This window comes from Haliotis rubra, unplaced genomic scaffold, assembly GCF_003918875.1.
Source record: "Haliotis rubra isolate DU_JTF1 unplaced genomic scaffold, ASM391887v1 Scf1, whole genome shotgun sequence".
In the NCBI taxonomy this organism is placed as follows: domain Eukaryota; kingdom Metazoa; phylum Mollusca; class Gastropoda; order Lepetellida; family Haliotidae; genus Haliotis; species Haliotis rubra.
This window is the reverse complement of record NW_025764891.1, coordinates 10,626,076-10,639,278: the sequence shown is the minus strand read 5'-3', so window position 1 is coordinate 10,639,278 and position 13,203 is coordinate 10,626,076. Positions and strand designations below refer to the sequence as shown.

The 13,203-nt window shown below is 39.0% G+C and overlaps 1 protein-coding gene across 2 annotated transcripts in view; it reads left to right on the top strand.

The window, feature by feature from the left end:
* Nucleotides 1-13,203, top strand: part of LOC124284360 (circadian locomoter output cycles protein kaput-like) — a 91,634-nt gene that overhangs the window by 38,132 nt on the left and 40,299 nt on the right. For both annotated transcript variants that reach the window (XM_046720482.1, XM_046720546.1), the window contains 2 exons: nucleotides 185-331; nucleotides 2,356-2,500. In XM_046720482.1, coding sequence (XP_046576438.1) covers nucleotides 185-331; nucleotides 2,356-2,500 — 292 coding nt within the window. The remainder of the gene's footprint in view (nucleotides 1-184; nucleotides 332-2,355; nucleotides 2,501-13,203) is intronic.

Genomic DNA, 13,203 nt, shown 5'->3' with positions numbered 1-13,203 from the left:
GAAAGCGCCACAATACCCTTCATCCAGGTAGTCAGGATGCAGCGATGCAGACCCCCAAACCCCTTTCAGTTACCACAGATACGCCAAACAGTGATTTACTGTAAGGGGGATATGAATTGTTCATTGTGTTCAGATGTTTAGGCAAGCATGACATTAACTGAATTGTAATGGTTTTGTTTTGCAGATAGATATGGTCAATCAGGCTATCGTTCGGTGTATCTACGTATGCTGAATCTGAATATAGCTAATACAGCATCGTCAGAATATTCCTATGTCCAGTTGATCGGAAACCTACAGCAGTTCTCGTTACTTTCAAGGTCAAGGTTGTCAGGTATGAACTGAATGCTGGATATATTGCTGGGTTAAGGGAATGTGACAAACATGGATTTAAGGGTAGATGTTCTGTTTTGTAGTTAAACTGCTGGATCGTTGGATGGTTTGATGTGTTGGTTGGCTAGTGAATGGATGTACTGTTGTGTGGAAAGGCTGGTGTGTAGAAAGGCTAGTGTGTGGATGGATGGTGCGTGGATGGAATGGTGCATGGATGGATATTGTGTGGATGGAATGGTGTTTGGATGGATATTGTGTGTGTGGATGGATGGTGTGTGGATGGAATGGTGTTTGGATGGAATGGTGTGTGGATGGATGGTGTGTGGATGGATGGTGTGGATGGTGTGTGGATGGATGGTGTTGGGATGAAATGGTGTGTGGATGGATGGTGTTTGGATGGATGGTGTGATGGATGGAGGGTGTGAGGATGGAATAGTGTAGGGATAGGCTGGTGTTTGGATGGAATAGTGTAGGGATAGGATGGATGGTGTCTGGACCAAATGGTGTATGGATGAAAAGACAGACTAATGTGTGTGGGCTAAAGGACAGAATGAAAGACTAATGTGTGTGGGCTAAAGGACAGAGTGAAAGACTAATGTGTGTGGGCTAAAGGACAGAGTGAAAGACTAATGTGTGTGGGCTAAAGGACAGAGTGAAAGACTAATGTGTGTGGGCTAAAGGACAGAGTGAAAGACTAATGTGTGTGGGCTAAAGGACAGAGTGAAAGACTAATGTGTGTGGGCTAAAGGACAGAGTGAAAGACTAATGTGTGTGGGCTAAAGGACAGAGTGTGACTAATGTGTGTGGGCTAAAGGACAGAGTGAATGACTAATGTGAGTGAAAGACTAATGTGTGTGGGCTAAAGGACAGAGTGAATGACTAATGTGTGTGGGCTAAAGGACAGAGTGAATGACTAATGTGTGTGGGCTAAAGGACAGAGTGAAAGACTAATGTGTGTGGGCTAAAGGACAGAGTGAATGACTAATGTGTGTGGGCTAAAGGACAGAGTGAATGACTAATATGTGTGGGCTAAAGGACAGAGTGAATGACTAATGTGTGTGGGCTAAAGGACAGAGTGAATGACTAATATGTGTGGGCTAAAATGACTAATGTGTGTGGGCTAAAGGACAGAGTGAATGACTAATGTGTGGGGACAGAGTGAATGACTAAAGGACAGAGTGAATGACTAATGTGTGTGGGCTAAAGGACTGAAAGACTAATGTGAAAGGACAGAGTGAAAGACTAATGTGTGGGCTAAAGGACAGAGTGAATGACTAATGTGTGTGGGCTAAAGGACAGAGACTAATGTGTGGGACAGCTAAAGGACAGAGTGAAAGACTAATGTGTGGGGACTAAAATGTGGACAGAGTGAAAGACTAATGTGTGTGGGCTAAAGGACAGAGTGAAAGACTAATGTGTGTGGGCTAAAGGACAGAGTGAAAGACTAATGTGTGTGGGCTAAAGGACAGAGTGAAAGACTAATGTGTGTGGGCTAAAGGACAGAGTGAAAGACTAATGTGTGTGGGCTAAAGGACAGAGTGAATGACTAATGTGTGTGGGCTAAAGGACAGAGTGAAAGACTAATGTGTGTGGGCTAAAGGACAGAGTGAAAGACTAATGTGTGTGGGCTAAAGGACAGAGTGAATGATCTGTTTATGGGTCGAATGATGAATGGAATGATGTTCAGATAGTTTGAAGAGTTTGTTGATGGATGGCAAGTGTAATGAGTTTCTGTATCAAACTGATGGATGGTTCACATGCTCTAGAGAAGAGATGATGAAAAACAACAGATTGATAAGCTGATGGATTATTGAACTGATGCCATCAATAGGCTAACAACAAGATGTTGAAACAGACTGGATGACTCTTTAAGAACCAGTTGGTTGCATTAAAAAGACATGGCTAAGACATCAATCAGGTGTCCGCAAACAGTGAGGTGAGTAAGTACATGCTTCTCGTTATCAGTTATTTTATTATGAGAACTGCAGTGACAGAAGTCATTCTTATCCGCACCTTTCCTTTCAGACAATCTCAATGAGAAGTGGCTAGTGTCGGTGTGTCGCATCCACCGAACTCGCAGCATCCGAGAAATCTCATTGGTCGACATCAACAAGGCGGAGTGGATCTCCCAGCATCACATGACAGGAGAAATATTCTACCAAGATCCTAGGTATAATAGCCATTGTGTTGAATATACTGTTTTCCTTGTTTTTCCGTTAAGTATACTTTGGTTATTGTAATATAAATATATATACACACCTTTGTAAACGGTTATAACTGACAAATATGTGGTTTAAAGAAAATTTATTGGAGTTTGATTGCTCTGATTTCATTAGCATGAAAGATATATCTACATAAATTTCTTAAAAGTGTTTCATTATTTTTTAAATATTTTTTTTAAATTTTTTTTTTTTTTTTTTTTTATTTTTTTTTTTATTCATGACAAGTGTTTCATTATTTGTTGATAACAGGGACTTAAATTTATAGTAGTTTGGTTGTTTCTGATATGCATATGGCAAGTATTTTAATCTAAGGGAGTTCTATTCAGTACATATAAAAATAAAATAGTCAATAGGTGGTATAAGTGAAATGCTTTTGAAATCTGTGTGAAACCTAAACTCACTCAAGTTATTTTTAGTTGATATAAACAAACCGAAAGCATTAAGATGGAGACTCATGTGGGTTTTGCTTTGACTGGTGATTTTTTTTTATTTAACAAAAATCTGTAAAACAAGAAACATATTTGGTCTGGTCTAAAAGAGAGAAAACAGGTGTTCAATTCTTTGTAATGTTATGTTAAAGTACTGTCGGAAATAGAAAAAAAAAGTTTTTTCACATTTGTATCTACAATTTAGGTAGTTAATATGTGAAAGTGTGAAATATCTGTTAAACTAAGTTCGGCCTAACTACAGTCGCAGTGGGAGAGAGATAGGAAACGTAAAAGAAGGATTTTACTGAGGAGAGATTAGTGCAAAAATGAGCAATGCAGGTTTTTTCTAAGTCCATTGCGACTTATCCAGAACAGACCATGGCCTTATGCAAATTAGTGTGCAATGATATTGTATTACAAAAGAACACTTTTTAAATGATCATTTTGAAATTAGACTTAGCTTCGTTATATACGATAGCAGACGTAAAAAATAGTAGCTTTAATACTGAAACTAATAAGGATGTAGCTGCCATGGCGTCTCACTATCACTATAAAAGGTACAGGTAGGAGGGGTCGTCTCAAAAGCAAAACCAGGACGGGTGTCGCAGACGGTGGTTGGGGTGAACTCAGATATTAGCTAAGATAAGATAATAAATAGAGACATATTCAATACACATGAAAAAACATAAAATATCTTTGAGATGACCCCTTGTGCCTGTGGGCAGTACATGCATTTCATGCCATGTGAGTCGACGGTCCGTCGTCATACCTGGCTGAGCGACCTAATTGCCTTCTATAGCCTGATCTATTGTTTTTTAGCAGCTATTCGTATTGTTTTCTAAGTTTTGCCCGATTTTACGAGTAAACATGCTTTTCTGGATATGCTAATACGCATCCCATTGAACGCCCAGTTAGGTCAATGTGGGTTATTTCGACATATGCTATTTGCAATTGTGTAAATTTTAGTGATACAGAGTAACAGCCTAAAAACAGTTTTTTTCTATTTCCGACAGTACTTAAGTATATATACTCAACCAAAGAAGGTATACACTCGATGAAATGGATTATTCGATAGACATGCAATGACTTAAACTGAACCCAAGTCCAATTATAAACTCACCTTATTTTCTGTGCATGCATTTATATTGCATGTATATTATGTTTTATGTGTCACATTTGATTTAACTTCGCTCATTGTGGTGCAACGTGGAGTATCTGTATCTGTGAGCAGTTTCATGCGAGTGTGTAAACTATTTTATATAGCTGAGTATATGTACTGTTGGCAATGTATATCTCTGTTGAACATGTTATTTTATATTCTTTCATGTTTGACATCAAAGGATGTTACCATTATGAATGCTCAAGCTGTTGTCTTTAAAATGTTGTTTTTGAATATTTTCAAAGATTTTTTAAATGCGATGCTACATCCTACGTGGAGGTGGGAATACTAGAATGGATGTCGTTAGTCGCTGGCGCCATTTGACAATCCAATTGTCCTTGTGTTCATTATTCTCTCTGTCTAGTAAGTAGAATAGGAAAACTATCTGTAAAAATTCAGTGAATTTTTGCAGGTTTTTATAGTAGAAAAATCACATCATGCCCAAAGATTTATGAGATCAAGTTACGGTTTATAGAATTAATGACTTATGTTTTTCAGAGATATGGACTCAATCAGTGTTGTTGTTGTGCATATATAGAGCAAGTCAGTGTTTTATGTAAACAAGGATGATTGTGTGAAGTCAGGAATTTATCCACAATTTGTAGCTAAATGACCTTGGTAGGCAATGTGGAAAACACTGTTAGTTTGCTTAAATCGGCTGTGAGTCACAAGCTACTTGACCAAAGCCATAATATTTGCCTTGAATGTATAACATGAACTGGAATTTGTGATTCCAATCATGGTATTTTTAATAACATTTGCTGCAGACCTAGCACTTGGCAGGTCCAGACAAAGACCTGAAATATGAAATTCTTATGAATTCAAACTTGACTGCCTTTTTCCTGAAACTTGTTGCTGAATCCACAGGTTTAGCTTCAACAAAAACATTTAAGTCCTTGGTTTTGTGTTGTTTTTCTTCCTAGTGGTCCTCCAAGTGCTATCCACAGAGTTATCTCCCTGAACAGAATTGTGTGAAACCTCCTATTTTCCCTGTTGCCACAATTTCTGAACATTTTTGTCAACTTATGTTTCTAAGGTTTGGCTTCTTTTTGGTTATTATGGGTAAATCTAAGAGCTCTAAATACATTTCGTCCTACCCCTCAGTCACAAGAAATAGTTCTGCCTTCAGGATCCGCATTGAGATTGGCGAGTGTGTGCTCATGCTCCCTGCTCTTTTGTTGCCTGTTGTGAGGCTCTTCAGTCGCTATCTCAGTCAGCTTTTGAGAAGTATGCTGTGGTCGTTAAAAAAAAGTAGAAAAATGTTGATGATAAAGCTGCATTGACACGATGATTGACAATCAGTCGGTCTCGGGGAGCTAGGCATCCTTCCTGTCCAGGCATGTCTTATCAGTTGACCCCTCTGGCTGTTCAACCCAAGTATGTTACGTGGGAAGCTTTGTTGGTGCCACTGAAACCTTTACGAGATTTGATAAAAGGTCTAGCAGATCGAATTACAGCACTATCTCAAGACTGGAAGATCATAAAGAACAATCAGGGGATCTGTGGAAGTTCTTTGCCAAGAGGCTCCCTTTGATGTCACACCCAGTACAACATCAGTATCAGCTCCTCGAATGAAAGTTTTCATCGTTGATGACAGCCACAGACAAGCTCGAGGACAAGAGGGTTCTCATCGAGTCTGATCCTGGCTTGGACCAGGGTTCTTCTCTTTGTTATTTCATCTCTCCAAGAAGAATTCAACTGACCTCAGGATGATAATCAATCTGAAGATCCACAGTCGGGAATACCTGAGACGACCTCCCAAGTTTTGGCTGGATTTGATACAGAATGTCAGACAAATGATCTGTATAGGAGATTCTATGATCTCTATAGACCTGCGTGGTCTCTACAGGGGATTCTATTATCTCTTTAGACCTGCATGATGAGTATGTGGGGTTGGGAATATGGGGTTCCTGGTTCATCTGGAAAAGTCAAAGCTTCAACCCAAGAAAGTGCAGAAATTTATTGGAGAAATATGTAACACTGGGTGAGGCCTAGTTTATTCCTAGAGGAGTTTGCTACTATGCTCTCACTTCTGTGCAGGATCTTACATCCAGAGATCATCTGCATCTATCAATGGATCAACTAACATTGAAGGACAGAGCTGTCATAGTTCCTTCAGATCTAGTGTTCAGATACCTCACAAGATGGAATGTTCCCAACAATAAGGATGCCTCTGCCACCTCTTCACAGACACATCATCTCAAAGACAAAAACAAGATTGACTTACCTGCCCGCAAATAATTTAGGTTTGACAAGCGACGTAGTTTATCATCCAATTGGAATTCATCATTTTTTTTACGAGTGAATTAATAATGATTTATTATCCTGAAATATGATGAATATCTTCATATACATGTCTAAATTTTAACTCGACCGTCGGGCTGGTGAATATTAGAATCTGGCAGTATGTGTTGAAAATAACCTGTCCCAGGGTGGTCAGACAGGCAGGTATTTCGAACGCTGCTAACATTTGATTGCTGAATCCCACATAAGCTTGGTGGGCACAGAGTACTCCCAAAACAAAATCAATAAGACAACCATAAAACTGTAGAAGACCTGCGTTTGGTTGTTGTGACAACACTCAGGAATATTTCTTGCTGCTGTAGTTTATATTATGGTTGACTATGAGGTCACTATGACATCGCGATGATATCACTATGACATTGTGATGATATCACTATCTTGCGATGATATCACTATGACATCGCGATGATATCACTATGACATCATGATGATATCACTATGACATCATGATATCACTATGACATCACGATGATATCACTATGACATCGTGATGATATCACTATGACATCGTGATGATATCACTATGACATCACTTCTGGTTTGTATCCCATCCATTCCAATGTGAACGCTAAGTCATATCCCTGACTGGATATGATCCCTTCCAATTATAGTTGTAGTCTTCCATTTGAAGCATTACACTCAGCAATTATATGCAGCAAGAAATGTTTCCAGGTTCAGAACAATGTACCTCAGGTTGAAGTTAAATACCTGTAGTTAGCCCACCCTCAGGTGTTACTGTTTTCCCTGTAGTTGTAAGATATCAGGGTGACAATCCATGTTTAAAGTAAAGTCTGTAAACTCATGACATCTATTTCGGGCAATGTTTTGCATTCACAGCATCCATGAAGACATTTGTCAGTCCTAACGAGTACCTTTTCAGAGTAGGTCATGATCAAGACCCGGGTTCGATTCTCCACATGGGTACAATGTGTGAAGCCCATTTCTGATGTCCCCCGCCATGATATTGATGGAATATTGCTAAAAGCGGTGTAAAACTAAACTCAATCACTCACTCATCCTAATTATCTTGGTGCAATTATTCCAATTGTTTGTCATATATATTTGTAACATTACAAGTGATTATAAACCATAAATGATATTCAAATTAGATGACCACAGATATATAGACAAAAACACTTTGTGGCTTATGTAAATGATGCCACTGTATTAAAACAGAATTGTTATTTAAATGATTCCAGACCACCAAATGATGACACCCTGTTCATCATGACAGCTATTAGAAAGATTGATTACTCCCAAATGATGACACCCAATATGTTCATCATGACTGCTATTAGAAAGATTCAATACTCCCAAATGATGACACCCAATATGTTCATCATGACAGCTATTAGAAAGATTCAAGGCTCCCAAATGATGACACCCAATGTGTTCATCATAATAAGCTATTAGAAAGATTGAATACTGCCAATTGATGACACCCAATATGTTCATCATGACAGCTATTAGAAAGATTCAAGGCTCCCAAATGATGACACCCAATATGTTCATCATGACAGCTATTAGAAAGATTCAAGGCCCCCAATTGATGACACCCAATGTGTTCATCATGACAGCTATTAGAAAGATTCAAGGCCCCCAATTGATGACACCCAGTGTGTTCATCATGACAGCTATTAGAAAGATTCAAGGCCCCCAATTGATGACACCCAGTGTGTTCATTAGAAACATTCAAAGCTTCCATATGACACCTTGATGAACAAGAGCAATATTTCAAAACAAGTTTTTTTCTGATTTTTCTTCTTCTCAAATATACTTAAACATAGTAGAAATGTCTAAATGGAAGTGGTTAAATCAACATGAAACGCACTTGTCTGATATTTGGGTAGGCCTTTGTCATTTTTTACCACACATCCAGGTGAGCTCCAGTGTGTGTTTTTTAATTTAAAAACCTCACAGTTGTTTGAAAAAAGTGAAAGATGTCTTTTCAATGTGTGTGCAGAATTGATATCTGGGCACCCATAATGTTAGGCCATTACTCACGCAGCTCTTTTTTTTGTCCTTTGTCATTATGACATATGATATACAGGCAGTGGAATCCAAAGGGAAACTCCCTATTGTATGTGTGAGATTAGTCAGATGAATGTTGGTTTACATCACAGTGAGCTATTCTGAACAAATTTGAGCGTTAGTGTGAGGTATTTTTATACAAGTCTTAGATATGATCACCCTGTTGCCATGGATACAATATTTAATCCAGCAAGAATAAGCCTGGTGCAACTTGAGATCATTATCCATAGCATGTCGTGATGTCAAATCTGGCCCATATTTATCACCGACCACAACATGTAGTATTTATATGTTCTTGGAGCTTTAGCTTAAGTAGATAGAACATTACTTAGTTGCATACATATGAAAGATATATTACTGATATATGTACATACTAGATGTATAAGTGTAAACATACTGGAATATAAGTGTTATATAAACATACTGGAATATAATTGTTATATAAGCATACTAGATATATCACTGGGGCAGTGGGGTAGCCTAGTGGTTAAAGCGTTCGCTCATCACGCCGAAGACCTGGGTTCGATTCCCCACATGGGTACAATGTGTGAAGCCCATTTCTGGTGTCCCCCATCGTGATATTGCTGGAATATTGCTAAAAGCTGCATAAAACCAAACTCACTCACTAGATATGTCACTGTTTTATTTACATACTAGATGTATATGTGACATAGACATACTGGAAAATATGAGTTATATACACATGCTAGGTTTATAAATGATATATACAAATACCAGATGTATTCCTATTTCATTCACATTCTAGATATATTTCATGTACACATGCTAGATATACAATCTTCATATCAAACTTCTGCTCAGCAGAAGGGATGACTTCTTGTTGTGTTGTCTGGGGTTTGTCTTTCTTCAAAAGGAGATTTCTCTCTTGATCAATGGCGTAACTTCTACAAGGGGTCGCTTAACAGGTGGTGTACTCGTGACAAACATCTTGTGATGAAAACTCTGTCGGTTGTAAACATTTTATACAGCTTGCTCTACTGTTATTTCTTGATTAAATCGTCTCAATTAATTATCCTGTGTTCCTAATTAACAAGTGTGATGTTCACTGACGCCGGTGTCAAGCAGCCAGTAAGGCACACGCTAATTACCACTCACGTGTGATTGTTTGTATACGGTCGGATCATCCGACCGGCTGTGTTGATTGTCGGATTAACGAATGTTTTTACAATGTATTTACAATAATCAGCTGCTAGATTGGTGTGTCGGAGTCGGAATGCGAGAATGTCGGATTAACGAGAGTAATTATCACTGTTTTAAATGGTTCCCTAATTTTTTGTCGGATTAATGAGTGTCGGATTAACGAGAGCTGACTGTATAACTGTTACATACAAATATTGGATATGTATGTTATCTATCCATAACAGATATATAAGTATTATATATACCTACTGGAAAGTCAGGGCGGTGGGGTAGCCTAATGGGTAAAGTGTCCGCTCATCACACCGAAGACCTGGGTTCGATTCCCCACATGGGTACAATGTGTGGATATTGCTGGAATATTGCTAAAAGCGGCGTAACCTCATACTCACTCACTCACTCACTCACTAGAAAGTCAGTATTATATACATCTACTAGATATGTAAGTATTATGTACATCTACTAGATATGTAAGTGTCAGAAACAATTACTGGATATATAGGTGTTATATACACATATACAAATTCACCCTGAAGTTCAGTTTCTGCAACAAAGTTGGTTGGCCACTGAACTGCAGCAGGGTGGAGTCATCCCACAGATGACATCCTTACCCTGTCAGCTTAACCTCTTTGGCCATGTGGACGAGGCATCCAGCTTCAGATCAGAAGGTCCATGGTTCGAATCCCAGCATGGACCCAACATTGGCGCCAAACATGGGGCTGCACACATTCATGGGAATGGGTTAACCTCTTTGGTCATGTTGGCAAGGCGTCCGACTTTGTGTCAGAAGGTCTGTGGTTCGAATCCCAGCATGGGACTCAGAAATTATGGCCGCAACAGAACTGTAGAAGCTTTTACTGTTGATTCGTAAGACTAGGTAATTCTTGGTGTCCTTTTGGTAGGGGCCAAGATTGGAAATGATTGTCATGACCTACTTTCAGATTTGTAATGTATACTTACTGAAAAAAGTGACTGTCCTTTATATAAATTTATTAAAATGTTATTCATGCTATTTGGTAAATCGGCTGATGTATGTTTTGCAACATCAAATTCATTGACTGAAAAACAGCAATAAAGAGTGTTGGGGTGCTCTTCTTGCCAGACCACCATTTGTATAGAGACAAGTCAGGGCCAGTGCACTGAAGAAACCAGATAATTCAAAACACTTCGGGGGATATTGTTGTTGGAAGCACAATTGAACATAATGCTGGACTTCTGGTCCTGATGAGCTCTTCCAGTCGGTTGCATATTGTTCCGATACTGATTGGTCTAAAACCAGGAATCATCCTTGCTGTTAATGTGTCAGTTTGGTAATGATTCAGTAGATGCTCCATCTGAGTATGGTTGTCTTCTAAATGTCATGTCACATGTGAACGACTCAGCCATAGCAATTCTCAAGTGTTGCTCTGTGTTTATAGGTCAAGGTCAAGGACATAAGTTGTAATACTGTTTTATGCTTGTCTGTCTTGTTTCTGACATGGTTTCAAATTGGTGACATGCTCTGAGCTAAAATATAGTTTACACTTTCTTCACAAAAATAGGGACATTTGTCAACTGTTTGGTTGAGAGTGCCCTTTTCTAAATTCGTATTTAATTTCTTTCATTTTCTTGAATCCCCATGAAGGTCCGGGTTAGAATAATGATAGTAACCCATGCTTGTCGTAAGAGGCGACTAAAGGGATCGGGTGGTCAGGCTCGCTGACTTGGTTGACACATGTCATCAGTTCCCAATTGCGCAGATGCAAAATGTATTTGCACTTATTGTTCCTTGTGCTACCGTGGAAACATTTCTGCTTAATCAACTGGTATAGCATGCTCACTTCCTATTCATGTCTGCTTGATTGGTGTAAATCGCCAAGGCAGCTTAATGCAGGCATAAGCTGATCAGTCGAACTTGCCATTAGCCAAAGGTCAGACTCAAGCTTACTGAAAGTGTAATTAGTGTTACACCGAGAGTTTTGTTTTTTCACAAACGTAGAGATTCTATGGAGCACTGACTGTCACTGTCTTGATTGTCGATTTGCAGGAATGCTTGATGTCAGGATGACCGGAAAATTAATTTCTTGGTTATAAATAGAAAATAGTTATTGAAAAGGTTTTTTAGCAGAACTGTTAGACATCTGGGAAGGCAAAAAGAGGTGTACATTTTGCCTTCTGTGCAAGCCTTCACATGACAGTGTAACAAGAACGACAATTTAATGTCATGTGTAGTGAAGTTTGATTGCAAGTTTCCTATACATGTATGTGTTTTCATTTTCAAAGCGCTCGTCACGCCGAAGACCCGGGTTCAATTCCCCACATGGGTATAATGTGTGAAGCCCATTTCTGGTGTCCCCCGACTGTGATATTGCTGGAATATTGCTAAAAGCGGTGTAAAACTAAACTCACTCATTCACTCATTCATTTTCAAAGTTTGTATTTTCACCTCTGATGATATGACATAGTTTTACATTGATCTTCATTCAGCAGCACTCACTATCCATTTCATGCCACTTACAATCCATTCCTGCCTGACAGACTATCCATTTCACATCACATTGATCTGTATTCAGCAGCTCCTACTATCCATTCCATGCCACTTACTATCCATTCTAGTCTCAATGACTATTCATTTCATATCAAACCGATTTTCATTCAGAAGCACTCCATTTAACACAAACATCCATTTTGCAAAACTACCTATGATTTTTGTACCATCTATTAACAAAAAACTAACTTCTATTTAGCAATGCTATCTATCCATTTTGCACCATTGACTTTCCACTTAGAACAAACTCTCCATTTCACTTCACTTACTGTCCATTATACCGCTATCCACATTGGTCCGTACAATGTGTGAAGCCCATTACTGGTGTCCCCCACCATGATATTGTTGGAATATTGCTAAAAGCGCCGTAAAACAAAAACTCACTCACTCACTTTGCTCCATTAACTATCCACCACACCACTATCCACATATTTCACACCACTTCCCATCCATTTTCTTCTCTTATTATATATTTTGTTCTGTTAACTATCCACTTAACACCACTATCCATTTTACACTACTAACTATCCATTCCACATCACTGAAAATCTATTTCACACCGACAACTATCCATTTTGAATCTCTATCTATCCATAATTCACCTCTGACAATCCTTTCTACCTCATTGACTGTCCATTTGAAGTGGGGCAATGGGGTAGCCCAGTGGTTAAAGCATTGACTCGTCACGCTGAAGACCTGGGTTCGATTCCCCACATTGGTACAATATGAGCAGCCCATTTGTGGTGTCCCCTGCCATGATATTGCTGGTATAGTGCTAAAAGCGTCATAAAACCATACTCACTCACTCACACTCCATTTGAAGCCACTACCTAAATTTGTGAAATTGTTTTCCTTAAGCCTCACATACCATGTTTGCTTCATTGAAGGAGCGGTGAAGTAGCCTAATAGTTAATTTGTCTGCTCCGAAGACCGAAGACCTGGGTTCGATTCCGTATATGGGCACAAGAAGCTCATTTCTGGTGTCCCCCGCCGTGATATTGCTGGAATATTGCTAAAAGCGGCATAAAACTAAACCCACTCACT